The sequence below is a fragment of the Euprymna scolopes genome, chromosome 3 (genome assembly GCF_053919585.1).
Source record: "Euprymna scolopes isolate OS-2025 chromosome 3, ASM5391958v1, whole genome shotgun sequence".
NCBI lineage: Eukaryota > Metazoa > Mollusca > Cephalopoda > Sepiida > Sepiolidae > Euprymna > Euprymna scolopes.
In genome coordinates this window covers 146334272-146357610 of record NC_136484.1, presented here as the reverse complement: position 1 = coordinate 146357610, position 23339 = coordinate 146334272, and the positions used below count along the sequence as shown (strand labels likewise).

The window sequence follows — 23339 nt, the reverse complement described above, 5'->3', positions numbered from 1 at the left end:
AACAGTTCAACTATATTTAAAAGTATCAGGTCTCATATAAAGTTCTTGATTATTCACAAGAAAACATAGAAAAGTAAAAATTAAAAAGTTGTAATCGATATCTATAAGAGAGAAATGTACACTCCTTTCAAATAGTGGCAATGCCACCGTTTTATGTCTGCATCAAGTTGAACTTTACGAAAACAAAGAAAAAGGCAAATGTCAATGATCTTATTATACACAAAGTAAACTGCAAGCCAAATTTAAATTGGGCAACAGCATATCTATCAAATGCATTTGTAATGTCAGTAGCAATGTACAAGTGTTATATACAGCTGTCATTACTTCTATTTTAGAATGGTTTTCTGATTAAGAGAATAACTCTTTCCACACAGAAAAATTAATATCCTGTTATTTTAAGAGTCTATAAGATAATTAAAAGAAAACAACTTTTAGATATACATAAGAATTTACTATACAATTATAAAAACGTACTTTTCTAATCTATTGTATGGAAATCGAATAAGTCAAGGCATGAAGCCACTTGATGGAAGGAGCTAAAAAAAAAAAAAAAAAAAAAAACTACTTTTACGTCAAAAATCAGTCAACGATAAATGGGAGATGGATAAATTCCGATCCAGACAGCAGTTCTTCTCCCTTTTTAAGAAACATCATCGATGGAATGTGAGGACTAAAGGACAAAATAAAAAAAGCGAGAAGTATGAGGCTGCCAAAAGTAAACCCAAGGTCCAGTTTCTGTTCTCTTTAAAGAAACATTAAAAAAATAAAATAGCATAATCATCAAGCTTTGGTATTTAAGGTGTTGCAAGTGTGCTATGAGTGTCCAAAACTTAAGAGGAACCAAGTAGTTTCATGTCTGCTCTTCAGGCAGTCTAATAAAAAAAGTTAACATCAGTCAGGTTGCATGCAATTATTCTCCTTCTCACAAACTCAAACCAGATCTCCTTTGGTCCATTATGATCACTGATGTCTGGTTTGGTTTGGTTGTTTTAGAACATATTAACTTTTTCAGGTTATTTAATGCCGAATCGGATAATTTGAGTGAAAGTTTTTATGCTTCAAGTTCTTTATATTTTCAAATATTTATTAATGGTGTTTGGTTTTGGTTGTTTTGCTTTATGCCATATCAACTTTTTGGGGGTTATTTAATGATGAATCCAGTCATTTTGGTAATAGTTTTTATGCCTCAAATTCTTTATATTTTCAAACATTTATTCATACTGTTTAGGTTTGGTTATTTTCTTTTGCAATATAGCAACCCCTTTTGGGTAACTTAATACCAAATTCGGTCAATTTGATAAAGGTTTTCATGTTTCAAATTCTTTATATTTTCAGATACTTTTTAATGGTATGTGGTTTGGTTATTTAGTTTTATGTCATATCAACTCTTTTGAGGTTATTATGGTGTCCTGATGCCTGTTATATGCAAATGTGTTATGGAATTGATGTAAAAGATGACATGCTGTACATTAAGGTGCCAAGTATGTAAGCCATTCATAGTCCTAACAATAATAAAATGTCATGCATTAATTCTGCAGATTAAAAAAAAACTCAAGAAAAAAATCTAATTCCTAATTATGCTTTTTTTTTTAATGATTTTCTGAGATTCTTATTTTTTTACCAGCAAGATATAAAACATTAAGAATATTTCTAAATTAAATAATTCATTTAACTGTGCTTAGACGAGTTATTGGAACTACAAGTATACATTTTTTATTAAATAATTTTTATAATAATAAAGAATAGAAAATTATATAGCTAAAATTATATATAAATATACAATTTACTTATCCTTCTCCCATCTTGCTCACCTCCTCTTATTCTAAAAAAAAAAAAAAAAAGCCCTGAACAATCAGCAGACACCCACTTTTGTTGGGCTGGATACTAAAACTTCCTATTCTTCCTCTCTTTCGAATTGGGTTACGTCCAGTCAACAAATAAGGAGACCTCCTCTTAATTTGAATGCCACTACCTAAACCTGAACATTCTGAGGGACATCTATTTTTTTGGCCAATTTTTTTTTTTTTTTACTATACGATCACTTTAAAATTCAATATAATTACAAATGTGTAAATAATGATTAGCTAAAAAGAATGGAAACCGATTTCGTTAAAATATACAATACTTTGACGGTTAATTATTGCAAATTGTTGGCAAAAGTTTTGCACAAGCACAAGTTGAAACTGGTCTCAATGTTTCAAGTCTTCTGAGCTATAGTTATCTGGAAAATAAACGTAAATGAAATACATATAATTATATTCTACCATGGGAGAAAGAGCTCTAGAATATAATCTATTTTTTTTTTTACTTCTGAGTTACCGTTTATTAAGGTCAAAGGTCACTTGAAAATGATTAATGAAATCAACAAAATTTGGGTACTTATGAGGAAAGATTATGACATATTTGTTGACATTGGATTTAAAGATAAACATGTGGTAATCTGCATGGAACCAATATTGTAGTAATATGTTCCATAGATGAAAAGCTCTTGGAAAGAAACTGTTCTTGGAAATTCCACCTGATACTAGAAACACAGAGGAAGAAAAGGTCTTTTCTGTTTTGGTAAAAGTTCTTGGTGAAAAATTGTTGAGATGTTATATTTACAAATATGTTACTTTTTATATATTTGAAAATATCTTAGTGTATAATTGTATTTCTTTAAAATTTTAACAATTTATCAGATGGTAAATCTATGGAAGATTTGTCAAGAATAAATTTATAATTAGAATTCAATTAAGATGCATAAGAGATAAAAATTAAACAAGTTTGTTTAATATTGTAAAAATTCTTCAAACAAAACCATTTTCCATCACTCTAATGTCACTTTATGAAAATTAAAATCAAAATATTAATATTTAGAACATTCATCTAGCAACAACAGCTGTCAACAACTGCCATTATTCTCGATCTGTGCCTAAAACTAAACAAAAATTCCATGAGCAGAGTTTTTTTCGTTCCTAGAGCTACGCATTTGTGAAATGTAATACTGCAGGGCTGCTTCCCATATGACTACATCATGATCGTTTTCAAGTTTAATGTAAGCAAGTTCTTGTTGAGTCATCCTCTCAAATAATTAAACCTTAACCAAGTTCTACCATCACTGACCCTTACTGTGTTGAATCATGGACCATGTAACACTTATTAACTCTTATCATCGAGTGGCTTTTGGGCATTAATAAGTGGTGATAGCCCTTAGTAAAAAAAAAAAAATTATAAAAAGATATTAAGAAACTACACTAATGTACTTACTTGATAAAGAAAAATCGGTTAAGTGTTAATAAACAGTTTTACATCAACTTCTTATCATAAAAGTAAAGGCATTATACAAAAATATTAATTATGCCTAGACTTGTGTAAAAATCATAAATATTAAAGTATTTAATTCAAATAATGAAAATATTTGAACATAAATAGTTATATTTTTAAACATATTTAAGACTTCCGTCTCAGGATTGGTAAAATTTCTATGAACAGAACAATTTTACACCACTCTTATGTCACTTTATGCATATTGAAATCAAGTTACTACTAAACCTAATGTCTTGAATCTTTATTCTCTTGCATGATTTTGATTCTAGAAAATGTCTAAAATCCAACGCAAACATTTAAGGAATCTCAAAGAATAACTGAAATCCTAGGAATCTTGCTTAATTGACTATAGATCAAATTTAATGCAATTCTGAAATATGTAAATTTAAAAATAAGAGGTTGTTCCCATATTATTCCTACTAAACCCCTTTAAAATACTCCAAAGTAGCTGAAATTTTATTAAGTAGTCTAATACCTATTGCCAAAAGTTTGCCTAAATTGGAGGTATCTAAATTTTCATGAAAGACTTCCACCCTATCTTTGCCTCTTTTGCATAAAACTAAACATAGGCCACACTACTAAGCCTTAAGTTTGGCAGCTGTGTTCCAAAACTCATACTCATCAGTTAATTAGTTTAGGAGTAAATCCTAAACATACAAGAGTATAAACATATACACATACTTTACTTTATATAAGAGATATTGCCACTTCAGTATTAAATTAAGAATCTTTGATTGATCAATATCGAAAAAAAATTAAACAAAAAAGATATTTGATTCCAATTCAAAATCCAGGAAAAAGGCAGGTTCCAAAAAATCCATCTTTTGAAAGGATGTTACAGAGGAATTGGGAATGGCGAGAAATTCTTTAGTGTAATGTAAAAATCTATTTAAAGATTATAGGTCTAGAAGAGCCAGGCTAGCATGAAGATCGATAATAACCATGAGGCTACTGTCTAATTGTAGAGCTTACAATATTGGTATGTAAGAGAAATGGACTGAGGGCATATGTTTAGTTTCCACACCTATAGGAAAGCTGAAATTGTTATTCTGATTGCTAAAAGAATTGTCTACTCAGGCTTTCTGATGCCAAATCAAAATATAAAGTAAAAAAAAAAATATATATATATATATATTTATGAATGTAAACGAATGTAGATCAGTAATATTCCCAAGATCAATAAAATCAGATTTGCGAGAAATGCAAAGCTTGTGAGTTGTAGTCGAAGGAGAAAAAAAAGGAAATACCAATATATGCATCAGATTAGCAAATAATATAACAACAGCAAAATTATAAAAAAAAAAAAGAAAAAAAAGAAATGCACAGACTGTTGCAAAAGGAAGTCATATAGTTTGGAAGATATTTCTATAACTTTATCAAAATAAAATAAGGACTCTTGAATAATTACATACAAAAAACGGAAAGATTTGAAAGCAGATTATCATGTCTCAAAATAGTGAAATACTAACAATGGCATCAGATGCATTACCTTGAACATTGATAAAACAACAAATACCAAACAATAAGAAATTTAAAATAAAAAACAATTATAAAATGTGTCTTGAATTCACATAAGTTTTCCAAATGTATATTCCATCTAGAAATAGAGTAATTTTATACCTTGCATTAAAATACAAACAAGAAAACTAGTATTTTAGAAACATCTTATTTGTAAGACGGTTTACAGAATTTTCAGTTAACAATGCCTAATATTAACTTTCATATATTGTAGATTTATTTCAATTATTAAATTTGAATACTGGAAAAATTATGATTGTTTTCTATTTCTTGCATTATATTTTAAATATTGCTTTTAATTCATGCTTTCTGACTAAAAACAAAAATGAGACACTTGTATAAACTTGTAAAATTGTGTAATCAACATAGAACAGATACACTTAACCAACCACCCACCCACCCACATTCACTCAAAACACAGCTTAGGAGAATGGTATCATGACGAATGAACATATACTACATTATTCACCTTCAAAAGAGGAGCTAATACATGGGAAAATGGTCTCATGAGAAAAGAATAGATACTACACTCTCCTCCAAAAATAGGAGGCAGTAATGCTTGAGATAATAGTGTCATGACCACAGGAAAAATATTAAACTACCCCTCCCATATAAATAAAAAGAGAAGGTAATCCCTAGGAAGTAGGTATCATGGCAACAGAACAGCTGAATCCACTGTGAAAATTTTCCCCCACTCTATATCTGTGCCTAAATCAAAACGCGGATTCCATGAACAAAGCTTCTTTCTTAGAACTGCACGCCTGTGGAACTCTGTTCCGTCTGCCTGCTTCCCACCGGACTACAACTTGGATGTCTTCAAGTCCAATGTTAACAAATTCCTAATGAACCGCCCTCTTAAGTAAACACTTCATCAAATCTCCACACTAACGTAATGTACTTGCAATAACCCTTATCCCTGAGTGGCTTCCGGGCCTTGATAAGTGGTGATCACTGTGTAAAAAAAAAAACAAAAAAAAACAGAAAGTCCGATAACTCTTGTATCTCTATTACCTCCCTTTCTCTGTACATATCCCATAATCCCTTTTTGTTCCTTCCCCTAATAAAGAGTTCTTCTCATCAGTCAACATGTGTGTCTATTTTCCTCCTTTGAATTCCTGTTCATTTTTATCTCTATTCCACTAAAATGCATCACTCAACAACTACAATACTCATACTGAATTGAGCATTGAACGATAATAATAGTGTCATTTTATATTATCAACTCTCCATTATTAATAGAAGCAATAGCATAGTTTAGGCTTGAGATATAGGAGTAATAGCATAGTTTGGGCTTGAGATTAATAGTATAGTTTTGGCTTCAGAAAGATACAAAATCTTTATTAATAATAAATGTATGAGTAAAACAACATAAGTTTACTTTTCAGCTGTTCAACATATTTTCTTGAAAAAGGATACTGTTGATTCCTAAAATGTGGGCAGGTAAAAGAATCCCCTGAAAAAGATTTAAAAATTCATAAAGACTTTAAATAGAAAACAAACAGTTTAAACAACCTATTAAAACTTTCTATGAACAAATGAAAGTTATTTAAAAAAAAAAATGTTGGTAGAAACAAATAAAAAATTCTACTCACTAATTGAGGTAAAAAAATTTTTTTTTAAAGTCTAGTTTGTATTCATTTATAAATTTCAAATAATTAAAATATGGAAACAAAGAATCATCAGGAAGACATATTTGAAAGCAAATAATGAAATTTACATTTTATTTATAAATAGCGGGGGGGGGGGGTATCCGGCGTGGCCCGGGTGTTTGTTGGGGTGTGTGATCAAAATAACCCTGTTTAAAAAAAAAAAAAAATGTTGGCCGGGTGTTTGGAGGTGTAAAAAAAAAAAAAAAAGTTTTAGTAGGAACGTAGGCTTGAACCACGAACCTTTGACGTGGAGGTGGAAACGAAATGGAAAAAAACCTGGGACCTAACCATCTCGCCCACGAGAGAAGAGGAATGAAAAGCATCTTAATTTAACGTTTATAAAATGAAATTGACAGGTGCGAGAAACTTAAGTCGTGTGATGTTTGACTTTGAAACATGACGCGGCTGCAAGCCAGTTTTCGCTTGTTTTATACTGAAAAGAGAAAGACACATGTGACACTCTAAAAATCTGGAAAAATAGCAAGTGAAAGTCGTGCAAATTAAATAGACAGGCGATCCCCGTTCGTGACTCTTAGATATTATCATTTAGACGTGATATAAAAAGTTTTAAGAAGGAATGAGCAAACCGAGAAGTCCAGCGAAAAAAGCTTTTTACAGACATACACAAAAAGCGAACATACATACATACACACACATTTTCACTTTTATATCTATAGAATATTTAATTTTCAAAAAGTTTTTAAAAAACTGATATAAAAGTTTGTACAAAAGATTACAAATTTTTTTTTGTAGAAATCAAAACTTTGAAGCAGTCAATGTTTATATAACGTTACATAATGACATTACTTTTAAGATGTCAGTTCAACACAAGCATGCTACAAATATTAAAATAACACCATTCTAAATCTTACAACGATAAACTTTGTAACATTTGCCCACTTTTATTTTCAATATTAGACTTTTCTGTAATTTCTCTTATTTATTTGCCCTTCCACCACTACTAAACCAAAATTAGACACAAGGTCGTTTTTAATGCTGCAAAATCAGTTCCCCACCTCCAAATAATAAAAAAAGTACTCTGGACAAAGAAACAATTTATTTTACTAAAGATTCGCAACTTATCAAGACCAAAAGGCCAATCAAAGATACGGATTAAATGGATGATGAGACAACACCATGATGATTGGCAAGGATTCAGCAGACTGTAATTATTTAAGAGAGCATCATTAAGCTTGATAAAAATATCAGTCATGGTCTAACTTATAACTGATTTAATTTAAGATGCGTTATCTGGCCAATATTATAGCCAATGATGCCCCACATCTTATATTACATTGACCTTGACACCTGTAATGGACATTAAAATTTCGGTCAAGACGAAATTTGAACTTATGATTTTTCCAAATTTGATGCATGAATCTGATGCTCTCCTATAACTGTAAGCACCATGCAAATTTCAGCTTGATAGTTTTTGAGTTATTATGGTTTCCATAGCATAAATTAAAGAATACTTCATACAATATGGAGAAGCAATACCTGGATAAGATTTTGGCTCATCGTTACGTTGTCAGGCAGAGATATGCAGTCCCATAACTGACTTATATTCTTATTCATATTAGTGTAACACTCATTTTAAATATCTGCTATGCAATGTCCTAATTCATAGGCTATGTAATCTTTTGAGGCTGCTGGCATCTTTTTCTTTTGCTTTGTGCATTAGTTTTTCATATCACAATATGAACCTATGCAATTAGCAGCTCATGTGTTGATAAAATAAAAACAAAAACAGTAATCTTGCGGATAAAATTGTTGTGTCAGATAAGAATAAGTAGCCTTCAAAATGAAATTAATGATTTCTGTCTACAATGAAAAAACGAATGTTGGTAAGAAAAAATAGTCATCAATATCTCATTAGCATTAAAAAAATAATATTTAATACACATCTAAGATCTGGTTTGGTTACTTAGTTTTATAACACATCAACCCTTTTTGATTTATTTAATGCCAAATGCAGTCATTTTCGTTAAAGCTTTTATGGTTCTTTATGTCTTCAAATATTGATTCATAGTCTTTGGTTTGGTTGTTTTATAGCAGAGAATTGTTTTGGGCTTTGCAGAACATGATTGAGTTTTGCAAAGAGAAATGAAAAAGTAACAATATCAATGTTTGATGTGTTTCAAGCAGGCAGCTGATATCTTCAACCAGTCTCATCTGGTAGCACTAGCCAAACACATATCTTAAATCAATAATTTTGGTAGAGTAATAAAACATAAATATATTGAGAATCTACCAGCTTTATTTCAACTTGATCCGAATATACATAATGCCAATCTTTAAATATTGAAATATAAACTGAAGTTTGAGAAGGTGGTTACTGTTTTTCTATTTTTTTTATTTTTCTATTTTTTTCAATTTTGAGCTTCAAAATTTGAGTTTTAACCCAATTCACATTCAGATTCTAATCTAAACAGTACTAGTCATTTTATAACAATTTTCAAATCCTACTTTCCCAGCCTTATGTCACATCTTCTTGCTGTGAGAAGGAGATAAGCATCAATTAATTTTGATAGTGGAGACTCATGTTTTCCATTGACTACCCTGCCTTTGGAATTATTAAGTCAGGTGTCAGGACACCAAGATTGTGATCAAACCAACGAAATTGACTTCTGATAATTTCTTCTCTATGCAGAGGATGATTGGTTCTTTCAAAGAATTTGTAACAGGCTACACCAATTAAAAAAAACCTTATCCAGTGCAAACCATGGCTCAAACTGTCAAGGTTTCATACTTGTCAAAGTGAGGTACAGTAAATATGTTAACATTTATTGAACTAATATATTGTACAATTTGGAGAATCATCAGTAGATATGAAACACAGTGGATAAGCTTGATTTATTTGCTTTGTTTTTGATTTCATTACTCCAGACAAAGCATGAAGCCACTTAACAAAGAGTAAAAAAAAAAAAAAAAAAAAAAAACACTTCAAGGTCAAAAACTAGCCAATGATAGATGTTGTAAGGATGAATATTAACCCACAAAACGGCAATTCTTTCTCCTTTGTCAGAAATATCACTCATGGAATGTGAAGACTAATGAAAAAAAAAAAATAGAAGTCGGAGTTACAAAGCTGCTGAAAGTAAACCCAAGGTTCACTGTCTAGTCCCTATTTGATTAAATATTTTCATCTGCAGCATGGCAAACTGACAAATCGTACAAATAGAATATCAATAATAACCATCTGGGACATTATAACTTAAGAATTATATCGAATGCTTTTATTACAATGTATTTTTGTGTTATAATCAATGTGCAAACTTCTCGTTGCAACTAATCTACATGAGTGAATCAATATAAATTTAGACTAAATTTTAGAGTTAAAATTTGAGAAAAATGTGTTAATATCTAGAGATAATGTTTTCATACGACCACATACATAACTGGAGGGGGGGGTTTGCCTGGGTGTGAAACACGCTTATATATGAGATTTTAATTTGCCCAGATTTCATATATATTATTATAGAGTCATGATTACAAAAGTAAAAAAAAAAAAAAAAAATTGAAGCTAGAATCAAAACCGAAAGCAAAACAGTAGCATTCAAAGCTGGTGACGTTACCACTGTATCAACATGACACACATATAGACTGATTAAAAATCAAAAATAAACTAAGATGAATGTACAAAATGTATAAAGATTTTTTTTCCATTTTAACCCATTTTTGACCCCTTAAAAACTATTTTAACTGGCCATAAAGACCCATAAAAGAACAGTCCATAAAAAATCCAATCATTTGAGGCCCCTAGGGCCGCATTGTGACTTTTAGTTTTGGAGATAGAGTTTGAAAGTATAGGGACAGACGGAAAAACAGACATATAGCCTTTTTATGATAAATTTTTAGTTCAGACAATGCCAGATAGCCCTACTAGTAACTTAATAAATGATAATTTTTATCTATTTATATATATATATGCTAGCAGGGAGACCTAATGTTGTCCAGGATTGAATTAGGATAAACGAATGTTCCACACTTCCAATACTTTTATTGTTATTGAAATCAATGAAATCAACCATTTTTCAATCAAATCAATGCTCTAGTCAGAAACTCACCACGATGAACCGGGAGAAAGCTTCACATACCTCCCCACTGTAAATTAGCCCACACTATAGTCTAGTCTAAATAACACTAGAGAGAACCTATGGTCGATTTGATAAAATTATTTTTTATATAATGGCTTGAATGAAAGTTTAAAATGGAAAATATCATGGTTTAATTGTGCTCTAAACAGAAACATTCATTTCAAACATGCTTCTGTTTTATCAAAGAACCTACTGCTGATTTTATATGTTAGGTCCTTATGCTTGTGTGGTGAAAATTTTTTAAATGCACTTGTGATATTTGGCTGTATTAAGGGTGTTAACTTTGGTCAAAATTGGACTGTTCCTTCTTTAATTAGATTTTTTCGATTATCGATTTTTGATATTTATCAGAGGCATTCTGATATAGAAGCTATCTAAGAACAGTACCAGACACCTAAAATAGATTTGTGTAAAATCTAAAAAAAAACAAAAAAAAAAACCCACCTTAGCCATTTCTGAATCCATAGAGAGTGAACTTGCACTCATACACACAAAGTGATATATATATATAAATACATACATACTGATTGTCTATTTTAATATAAACTTAATAATCAAGTGCATTTTATTATTTAAAAGTAGGACCTGTGTCCTGGCATTACCTGAAAAAATTGGGGATACTAAGCTTATTAATTTCCAATATTTTCATGACACAAACTGAATAAAATTATATTTTAATGCATTAAGTAAAATCTATTTGTAGTTTTAATGACTAGAAAGTTCAGTTTAAATATAACTGATAAGAAAGAGATTCCTAAATTTTCAACCTTGTGTATGCAAAGTAAATGTATAGTTTTAAAAAGAATTTGAACTTTGCTTATTTCTTTGTATCAATTGTTAATTCATCTCTGGAACTGTGAAATCATGGTTGAAATCAAAAAGTCAAAGGAAATTTGTCTTGGGAATCAAAGTTTGGAAACATTGTCCGATTCAGACTTGAAGTAAAAAAAAAATATGTTCTGACCATTTTTCATCAGATATTTTTTGAAGTAAATATTTTTAGATTTCATTAATTCATAAATAAAATGAAATATAATAAAAATATGAAAACTACTGAATTATGATAAACACACCTAGTTCACTAAAACCAGAACATAAAGAATATATATAAATTATTACTAGTGGAAGCAGAAAATGTTTTCTTTCCTGATAGCTGGAAAATTGCTTCTATGGTACTAGTTTTTAAAACCTTGACAAAAGAACAGACCTGCAAAATTATCGTCCCATAAGTCTCCTTTGGCTCTTAGCTAAAATATTTTAATTATCAATCAATCTAGTGATAGTTCACCACCTTGAAAATGCTAGAGTTCTCTTGTACTAATAATATGAAGTTAGCCTATACATCTGCTAATGCAGTAATGATCTTCTCTGAACACATGGCTTAAGGCAGATGAAGCTAGGGCAGTAGCACTAGATATCTCCAAGACTTGACAAAAGCTGGCATGAATATCTTCTCAGTAAAATCATCTTGTACAGTATTAGTTAACAAATATTTAAAATAATAAGACCTTTTAAGCTAAAAGACCCAGATCATTCTCGATGGCTGTACAACCAATTAATGCAGATGTACTTGAGGGATTGATACTAGAAACTATATTATACCTGACCTTCATAAACGACTTTCCTGATGCAATCACATTTGAGATGGATAGATGTATATGCTAATGGCGCCACATTATTCCACACAGCAAGGCAAATACAATACATACAAGATAATGGCTGAAATTTTAAAGCAATTACTTTTAGTTTGTAACAAAATAGGCCCAAAAATAGGTCATATTTAATGCTACCAAGACAAAGCTCCTTTCCTTGAATAATTATGACAAACGTTTTCAACTACCGATAGTCATGTCTGATAACAACCTTCCCAAAAGTTCAACATTTAAACCTCTCGGCTTGATATTCTCAGGCAACATGAAGTGGAATAAGTAAATAAAAGATACTACCAACTCTCTCCTGTAGAAGGTAGGCTCCCTGCATCAGGCTAGTAAACCACACCTACCAATATCTTATATCTCTATAAAGCCATCATATGCTTGTACATGGCATAGTGTAGTCACATCTAGGCTGGTGCACTATCCACTATCCTCTCATTCTTGAATGTGCAAAAAAGAATTCCCAACCCAATAAGTCCTGCATCATCTGCCAACCTCCAGCCCCTGTTGCATCACTATAAAGCCACATCTTTATGCTTGTTTTACAAGCATTTCCACAGAATATGATTTGATTAACTTATTGAACTTGTGCCCCTTAATGTAAATATCACCAACCCACTAGACTAGCAGGCAAATCACAACTCTTCACAGCAGACGTCCATAGATGCCAAAATAGTTTATATTCTAACAGGTACGCCTTTCTAATTGGTTGCCTTTAGAATTTTTTCTTTGCTCCCTAACAATACCTATATGAGGAGATTTTAATGTGAAAACAAATCTTATTGTCTAATACACTATAAAGATAGAAGGTAGAAACTATTCTTATCAAACAAGACAAATGAACTAAGTGTAAAAAAAAAAGGTCACAATAACAATCCAAACTTTAAACAAAGAATGAAATGACTCTTGATAGATTTCTAGCATTAACCCTTTCTCTCAACTCTCTCACCTTTCACTTTGTCCTTTTTAAGTTCGTCAGTTTCCACATGTAAGAATCAGTCACACGTGCAAATCATCCTAAACTATAAAAATTTACCATTGTGAATAGAAGCCTTCTTTTCTTTTTTCCTCCGGTTGATGGGCAACAAAACATCTCATTCGCTTTTCAGCTGGGGAGTCTTTGTTTCTATTATCACAAGGAATCTTTTTACTTATTGGCTAAATGACAGATAGAATTTTAAAATGATAATTATTTAAAATATTATCCAATACTTGGGAAATGAGTGGTCAGCTGGGTGTGGTTAAGAGGGTGAGTGTGAATGTGGTCAGTTTCTATGGATCAAGAGACGGGGGAAGGTGTTGACTAAGACGAAAGATTACATACAGGATTTTTGGTCATAAGTCAACATATTTAGCACTCACGGTTTGCAACAGTTTTCTGCAGTTTACATGATGAGCAGATCAGAGCAGATAGAGCTAAGCAAACAAAGAGATACACCGATCAATCAAACAACAATTATGCCTCAACAGACGGGTATAAACATAAAACATTTAGGGATCCCTTTCCACACTGACAGTATCACACACTTAATTGATACATAATATATCAGAGTTTGTGTTCTTTCTTGTAAAATTGCATTGCTTTTGTATTCTTGTAAACCAGCGCATGCACCCTTGACAATCATTGGGATGACATGGCAAGAATGAGAACAAGAAAAAGATGAAAACCATGGCACAAATATTGGGGGTTAATAATAGTCAATGAGAAAGTTGCACACGGTCTTACATAATTAATTTTAAATTATCATCATCACCATAACATTTTACTCCATCTCAAGGTCCAACGTCAGGTAATGAATGTCGACGCCTCGGGTTCACATCAGAGCATGCTTCACTTATAGTCTGCGATAGTCTGCATGTCAGTGCCACAGAGCATTCTGTGCATAGCCTCACTTATGCAGGTTGTCCTGTGTCTTGCCAACCTTCACTTGACCCCTTTCCAGGCAAGTTTAAAGCTTGCTGGGAGGCCTTCTTTTAGTGCCAGAAGAACCACATTGCTTTTGACACTCATTCCAAAAACAACAATGAGGCTCTTTTGGCACCAAAAGTAACTCCCAGCAGGCTCTGAACTTAAAATTATAACCAGATTCCATTTGGTTACCAACTGTATCTGTGGAGTATTTAAAAAACTATTTAATCAAGTTCGAAGAAATACAAATTCATATATAAATTTTCAAGCCTACATAAAATGTAATCATATTTTTTTCTTTCAAGCACAATTTCTATTTATTTTAGGTTTCCAATTCAAAAACTGACTGATGAATATTGCAGCCAATCAATACAATACTTACTAATGAGCAAGACAGACACTGCTACAAAAATAGAACAATGTATAAATCTAGAGTACCCAATCTGGTATTACTTAGGAGTATCTGATTACAGTCAGTGAAAACCTGGTGGTAAGTCTTTGACAAATCTATATAGTTATTTAAATTTTGATATTTCAGGTGTATACTGAAACATTCATTTAGTTAGCATTTTAAAGTAAAGATACGTGGTCCATAATTAATTTCAAAGCCCACTGTAACCAAAAATAATTTGGAAACACACACACACATTATATATATATATAAATCTGTAAATTAGGATTTAAAAATATTTGTTTGATAAGGAAACACAGTGAACATTTGCAAAATTCCTTATTTCACATAGTTTCAAAGAATGTTTTATTTTCAGAGGAAAGATATTAGCAAAATATTATTTATAAATAAAATTGAAATTGCAACATATGTAGCGAATCATGAGTATCAATACCCTTATCAAGCTGTGAAGTGAAACTTATGTATCGTACTAAATAAATGACCACAGTGTGATGGAGGGCAAGGGTAGTACAGGTTAAGAATGTATACCACTTTTCTCATAAGATTAAAAATAAATAAATAAATAACAAAAGTATTGATCTGGACTAAATAACAAAATTTATTATTTTATTTTTACGACAGATCAATTTGGAATTATTTGTATTATTCAGAGTACTGTTCTCATCTTGAATGTCATTTTCATGTCTCGGCTTATGTAATCTCTGAGCATCTTCAGATGTATCTTGTCGAATTTGTGAATCTTTCTGTCAAACTCAGGAATCTGCATGGAATTTCAAATAAACCCCTTTATTTAATCCTCATACTCTGTCAGCCATGACCAGGTAGATGTCCTTAGTAGTTTGCAATTGCATTTTAAGGATTGAACTTTCAACCTCAAGAAGAATGCCAGAAGTGAAGTTTACTGAAAAATTCTGGATTTTGGCAAGACATACCAAAACAAAGTTGTTTGTTTGTTTAACCAGCATATCAATCTTCTTTGGGTCATTTAATGTTGTATATAAGATTTAAATTTTTGATACTTTTATTCGATTTTTGCTGGGTATATTCAGGTAATGTTTTGGTATAGTTTGCTATTGAATGGGATTTATATTTTATGGTAAAGATTTGCTCTTTTTAAGAAATTTAGAATGATTTTAGGGTTTTCTTTTTCAAAGAGTTCTTTTAAGTTTGTAGCCTTGTAGTAGTGTTGACGAATGAATGTGAGGTCATGGCAGTCAAGTAAAAAGTGTTTCACTGTATAAGGTTTGTGACATGGTATAGATGGGGGGGGTTCTTCACTTTTTAGTATGAAGGAGTGAGTTATGTATGTGTGTCCTATCCAGATACATGATAAGACTACTACTTCTTTACATGATTTTCTGGGATTTAGTAGGTTTTTTTGTTTGTTTTTTTTTTTTTTAAGTATAGGCATAACTCGAAAGAGTTTGTTGTTTTGGCAATTGTTCCAGTTTTCTTGCCATTTTTTTGTGATAAAATTGTTTATTGTAGTCTGCATATGGGACCTTTATGTCGCTTGTTTGGAGTTTTAAGGAATTTTTGACCACCATGTCAGCTTTTTTATTTCCATGGAAACCATAGTGACTAGGAATTCAACAGAAGAAAAAGGTTTTGTGTTGCATGATAGAATGGATCTTTTGTAACAGTCTGATTAGTAAGGAATTGTTTAATTTTTTTAATGATTCTAGTACTGATAATGAGTCTAGAAATATTATGAATTTCTATACTATAGAGGAGATATTTAGTAATCTTTGGTAATTTCTGTACTATAGAGGAGATATTTGGTAATCTTTTCTGCTGAATAATGTTTTCTGAAATAGCGGCACACCCCACTTTGTTTTGACCTTTGGAACCATCTGTGTGCATGTGTGTCCAATTTGGATAAAAATCCAGAATGTTGTTTAGTTTTTCTCTATAGTCTGAGGGGTGAGCATTGGATTTAGAATATATTGTCAGATCTAGTATAACTTTAGATTGATTTAACAGCCAGGGTGGGAGTTCTGTGAAATTTTCCTTGTGGATGCTGGTTTGATCTATTGAGCTGTCTGTAAGTGGTTTTATTGTTTCTTCCATGGAGAGACCAAAGGGTTTAATTGCATTTTATTAATATTTTATTTTTTTTTTATTTTTTGAATAGATGTGACTATTAAAATCACCTAAGAGTAAAAAGGTTTAGGTAACCGATTTATTATCTTGTTCAGCTCTGCTTCGTTTATTGGATCCTGGGGTGGGATGTAGATATTGCAGATATTTATAGTTCTGTATAGTGTGGCTGCTGCAGCAATGGCTTGAATATTAGTGTTTAGATCTATTTTGCTTTGTGGGATATTATTTCTAATAAGTATAGATACTCCTCTATAAGCTCTCTGTTGGGTGTTGTGGATATGATTGTATTGTTTGTAGTTTTTTATATTTATTTTATCTTTAGCTTTTAAAAAGGTTTCTTGGAGACATACGATGGCCGGTTGATGGTTTGTTATAAGAAGTAATATGTCATTTATGTTAGGTTTTAATCTCCGGCAGTTCCATTGGATGATTTTTTGGGTTATGCTTAGATTTTATGTATTTGTTTTTAACTTTTGTTAGTCGTTGGTGTCTGATTGATTTTCCATGTCCATTTCCTCAAATCTATTTTGGATTGAATCTCTTGGTCTGGATGTTGAACATGGTCTGTTTATTTTGGTTTTAACTTCTTTGTTGGTTGGTGGTTTGTTTCTTTTTCCTTCATGGACACTTTTTGGTCTCTCTTTTTTTTTTTTTTTGGTGAGAGGGTTTGTTCCTGTGAGTGTTGTAGCACTTTGGGGTTTTGGGGTCTTTTGAGTTGAATTTTGGTTTGGGAGTTTTGTTCAGTTTTGTAATCTTTATTTTTGATCTTGATTTGTTTTATAGTTTTTTTTAAACTCTTCCATTAGTATCTTGTATCTTTGGCTAGGTTACAAGCTTTTTGGAAGATTATGTTTTTTGGTATATTTTATTTTACTTTATTAATTTCTTTATCTTTTTTTCATTTGTCGCATTTTTTTTGAATTTGCACTATGGCTTTTTGGCAGTTCGTACAATTTGGCAATCTGCATGGGTTTTGTTTTCTTGTATTAAAAGTTAGGATGTAGGAGTTTGTATTGATAGTTTCACCATGTTTTTTAATTTGGATTCTTTTTACATTGATAACATTTTGATTTCTTAGGTTAATTTTGATTTCTTCCAAGGCACACAGGATAGTTCTGAACTCTTGATCACTTCTTTACTAGTCTACTTTGTGTGGAGTAGATTTTTACTTTTTGGTTGTTAAAATCTCCATTTGAAGATTTCTATAATGTTTTTTGGCTTTCTATTTCCACTAGTAATGTGCTGTTATTTAGTGTTTTGACCATTTTTGGTTTGATACTTGAAAAAATTTTCTTTATTTTGAACGGACACACCTTTGTTATAGGTTCTCCTTCAGTTGCTTCAATAATTATAAAATAAAAAAAATTTGGAACCAGATTTTGGTTTTGTGATTCTGTTTCTGAATCTGAACTCGATTTATCTGAAACTTCATAATGGTTTCTGTTTTGAGACTTTTTATTTGCCATTTACACATTTTGGATTTTTCATTTCTCCTGCTTTCCACCTGCCTCGGAGCCCTATGTAGGAAGGGTTCGTCCCAACACAACAAGGATACAAGAGAAGTATACTCTTCTTGCTGATGGACTCAAGCACCCGTGTTTCCTTTGTCTTTTCTAATGGCCTCATTTCTAAAAAGATGTTAGTTTTTGAGCCGTGTTTTATCCATTCTTCAGCACGTTGATTGATCCTCCAGCCACCACTTACAAAATCAATGTATTGCCTAATGTGGGGAGCGTGAGCGTATTTTCTTGTTGCATTTATCTGATGTAGTGCTAGCCATGACCAACCGATTGATTGGATCGGGCCTATCCAACTGCCTGTCTTCGCCCAAGTAAGGGCCAAAGTGGCGTGTTGCATCTTATGTCCTAATAGGACCGTGAACATGATCTGCTCAACCACCGTCCTTAGGCATTACAGGTTGCCACCCACAGTCAACAGGTGGTCCTATTGAGAGACTTTTACTCTCTGTAGGGGGGAGGGGCAGTCGGTGTATTCTAATGCCCTACCGACAGAGTGGCAAAACAAAGTTGGAGGTTACATCAGCCAAAACATTGTGAAAATAACACGCAAGATGAGAACAGTAGTCTCAATGATTCAAATAATACAAATTATTAATCTGCATCTCCAAAATTCAGAAACATAAATCAAGTAATTTGGAAATGGACAAGAAAAAAGAATTTTATGTATCTTTTGTTTATATAGCTATATTAGTCAAATAGAAAATCTCACTTTACTTTTTGTATAAGAAGATATGAGACCACAGCAAATAACAGTTGTATAAATACTTTGATACAAGTTCTATGAGAGCAAAAGACAAAGTCGTAGGAAGAAGAGAATGGGAAAATGTCCAAACCACCTGCACAGTTTTGAACCCATCATCAAATGTTTTCAATCAATACTCTGTCAAAATCATGAAGAAGCCATTAAACTGTAAGGTTTCATAAAAGGGTAACTTTCAAAGACCAACTTTCATTTAGTTTAACAATAGTTTTGTTTTCTTTAAACCAACTCAACTAAAAGGAAAAGTATTATTAAATGATACCCTCATTACCAAGCTGCTAAAGTGGTTAAACTCTACCTGTTGTATGTGTTAAAGGAAGACACGGATAACATTTAGCTTTCTTTAGGAAAGCTTTAATGACTAATATATCTTAGCAAAAAGTACAAAAAATGTACAAAAGTATCTTTATATTTTTAATATTATTTGATCACAACTTATCAAGGCCAAGATTCACTAAAGGATAAGGGTTCACTTCGGCAATCTGGCGCAGCCCAGGAGTTTTGTTATTTGAATTCTCATTTTTGTTTGTGCCAGATCCTCCTTTGATGTGCCATATCAATGATAAGCATCATTTAACTATAAAATAGAGCAAAAATAATTATCAAATTTATGACAATTATTATGGAATTATATTGTTGGTCATTGCAGGAAAGATACAAAGGCTTGATAAACCATGAAACAAATAAAAGTAATAATAAACAAGTATGTATGTGTCTAAGGAGAAAGGCATTTCATCCTGAGAACAAATAACATTTTAATGATCTTCTGCTGCTTTTGTGCTGTAGTTTATTTATTTTTAATTTTTTTTCATAAAAAAAAAAGTTAAACGTAAAACTAATTAAAGTGTATTCCTATGTAATCAGACTTATATTCATAGATATAAATAGAAGTAATTATTTTCTGGTCTCAATGGTTTCGTTACCCTACATTGTATAAAACTACGAACTTGAAAAAAAAAAAACTTTCATCTATTTCAGAAGAAAGTGTTTGTGCTTTTTAGAATTTAAAATATACAAAAAAAAGTCAAAGAGATGTTTCATTAAATACATTTTTTAAGTGGATAATCTAATAGCAATGAACTCTAAGAATCTATCCATTTTGTTTGCTTCTGTATTAGAATATAGCAATCCAAGATGCTTATCAATTTGATGTTTATGGCCTTTTTTTTTACTATTGGGTTACCACTTATAAAGACCAAAAGATAATAATAATCCCTTCATGTAAATAATAATCATTTCAATGTATGAAAAGGAAGCTTTTGTAGCTACAAGTGGCTTCAATAGCCTATAATATTTCTCCATCTCTTCTAAACACTAGTCCAGTATTATAATACTAAATCAGCAGTGACAATGGGAGTATTGGTATAAAATATAAAACAGATTTAAATTAAACAATCATTTATAAATATTTTAGGTAGTAAAACAGGAAAAGGGCTGTGAAAAAATGTGCAAAGAGTGAAAAGACTAAAATAAAATTATTTTTTTTTTAACTATAGAGTCATCACTCATTAAGGCAAAGAGCCATTTGAAGATAAGGATTAATGAAATGGAATGCTTGTAAGCAAAAATATGAAAAATAATGAACAAGCCAAGCATGCAGGATGGAGTACTGCTGCCACATCTGGGCAGGAGCTGCTAAAAGTAGCCAATGCTGCCTTGATCTGTCAAAATAGACTTTGTGACTTAGTGGAGGATGCCCTTTTCTCTTCCATGCAGCCTCTCTCCCACAGAAGAGACGTTGCGAGCCTGTCTGTTTTATCGTTATTTCCATGGCAAGAGCTTGTATGAGCTCCAATCTCTGCCCCCCCCTGTCAATCTTTCACGAAAGACACCCGTCTAGCTGAAATTACTGTCATTAATTTTCCCCACTCTTTATCGGTGCCTAAATCCAAACGTAGATTCCATGAGCAGAGCTTCTTTTTTAGAAGTGCATGACTATGGAACTCTCTTCCGTTTGCCTGTTTCCCACCTGACTACAACTTGGATGTCTTCAAGTCCAACATAAACAAATTCCTGACAAACAGCTCTCTTAAGTAAGACACCCTATCAAATATCCAATACTAATGATTACCACGATACTATCTCATTGATTATTGTACACGCAATAACCCTTATCCCCGAGTGGCTTTTGGGCCTTGATAAGGTGACCTCCATGTAAAAAAAAAAAAAAAAAACCAGGGCCTCCTCCACAATTGAAAAAAATTTACTTTCACCATGTGCAAAATTTTTTTTGAAAATTCAAGGAGTGGTTATTGAGAAACATGCAAACAAACCGACGGACGAATGATTTGGGGACAATTTTACCCTTACCTTCCCTAGAGGAAAAACCAGAGTTATCCCGAAAAATCCATTCTGGCAAAAATTTACTTTCATCATAACTAATGTTTGTGTAAAATTTCAACACAGTCCAAGGCGTGTTCATTGAGAAAAATGTGAACAAACAAACAGACGAATGGGAGTGAATTACTAGGTCCAATCCCTCTTTTGTTGGGGAACCAAAAAGTAATTAATGGTATGAACTAAATTTGATTACTTAAGTGGCTTATGACAAGTATTTGTTGACATTGGATTTGAAGACTATGTTAGGATCTGCAGGGAAATAGTCCTGTGATAAGGTGTTCCATAGATAGGAAAGAAGCTCTGTCCATAGAAATTCTATCTGACAACATAGAGATGGAAGAAGAAGAAAAAATCTTTTTCCATTTATGGTAGCTAGACGAATTCTTGCTGTGAATGTCATATAAAGAAGAGATTGGAACTCAATGACCTTCCATTGAAATAACATCAAAATAAGTGAACATTTTGTGTGGCTGTTGTCCAAAACAGGATAAAGTAAGATAGCCGGTTAGCACCTATGATATAAAGGAACACAAAAACATATATAATTTATTGATAGACAAAAGGTTTTCTTCAGTTTATAGTAAAAATATATCATTAAAAAGATACAATTTTGTAAATATAAAAAAGTTGTTAGATTTTTTTTTATTAAATATCTATTAAATAGATTTAAATTATTCAAAAAAAAAAAAAAGGAATACAAAAAAATATTTTACATTTACATTAAAAATATTAATATGAAGTTTAGAGACTACATGGATATCCTCATTCATTGCCTGACATAATCAGTTTGACACACTGGTTCTTATTATATCACCAGTGTTAAGCAACGTTGAACCTGGTCAGTACCAGATGGTTTAATATTTGGGAATACCAAGCACTGTACATAAAAGGATAGCGACTCCTCCCAGCAAGAACTGCAAAATATTAATAGTCATCTCCTTTGACAGGAATATACAAATGACTGCAGATCATTTGAATTTGATATTAAGAGGAAGCTAGAGTAAGTTCTGCTTCAGTCATACTAGCTAATTTAGGATAAATTCTTTGCAATCGTTTTTTTTTTTTTTTTTTCATTTTTGCAACAATTTATTTAAATGAACATATGTGAATTATATTTTATTAGTTTAGTTCGTATCTGCAGTTTGTATATTGCTGATGAAGCAATTTACAAATTCAGGATAAGATATCTAAAATATTTTTTCATCTCCCTGGCAGAAAAAAAAAAAGATTTGGAGCGTTGAAATGACTTATTACTTATTTTGTTTCTTTCTAATGTTATTTCCATACTATTTTTTTTTTTATCAAATATCTTCGCTTATATAAAGTTTACAGAAATATTTTTCTTTGGCAAAAGACTTCTTTGAAGAAGCTGAATGAATGTTTTCTTTTTTGTTGTTTTGTTATCATTTTATTTTTTATCTATTTATTTTTTCCTGTGTAAATATTCTAGTTTTGGAGTTTCAGCTAGACACATAAGCACATACCTTTTATCTGCATATTATGTTCTCATGCAAGCTTATGTAAACTTTTCTGTTATTATTTAGAGACTTATTAGTTTATACTTGCTGTGCATGTAGCAGATTTTATGTATATAAGAGTTTTAATCGAGCATATGCATCAACCCAAAATATGTCCTTTTGTTAAAAGCTTAAAACCTTTTCTTGTTTCTGAAATATCTAAATCACTTTTCCTCCTTAATTCAGCATATCAAATTATCTATACATACAAAGTTTACAATTTACTTTTCTTATCAAAGAAAAATCTTTTTTTTCTATTTCTATGCAAAGACTGATTACAAGGCCTTTTTTTATAATAGATCCTATCATGAAAAAAAAGTTTTATTTTATAAATAGAGCATAAGTATTAGATCAATTGAAATGATGAAAAACAAAAATCACATTATGGCCATAAAAAGTTCACACAAGGGATATAAAAAATGCATTCAAACTAGTAATTATTTACTTTTATTTTGATATTTCCTCTGATGAGAACAGCCTAGTTTTTAAAACTCCATGAAATAAGGAAAGAAATATATTTTTTTAATATCCCTTGTTTAAACTTTTGATG

General features: G+C 31.4%; 1 protein-coding gene across 1 annotated transcript in view; it reads right to left on the bottom strand.

Moving 5' to 3' along the window:
- Positions 1 to 23339, bottom strand: part of LOC145259709 (meiotic recombination protein SPO11-like) — a 1082117-nt gene that overhangs the window by 823749 nt on the left and 235029 nt on the right. The window contains exon 7 of the mRNA XM_080117391.1: positions 6244 to 6280. Coding sequence (XP_079973517.1) covers positions 6244 to 6280 — 37 coding nt within the window. The remainder of the gene's footprint in view (positions 1 to 6243; positions 6281 to 23339) is intronic.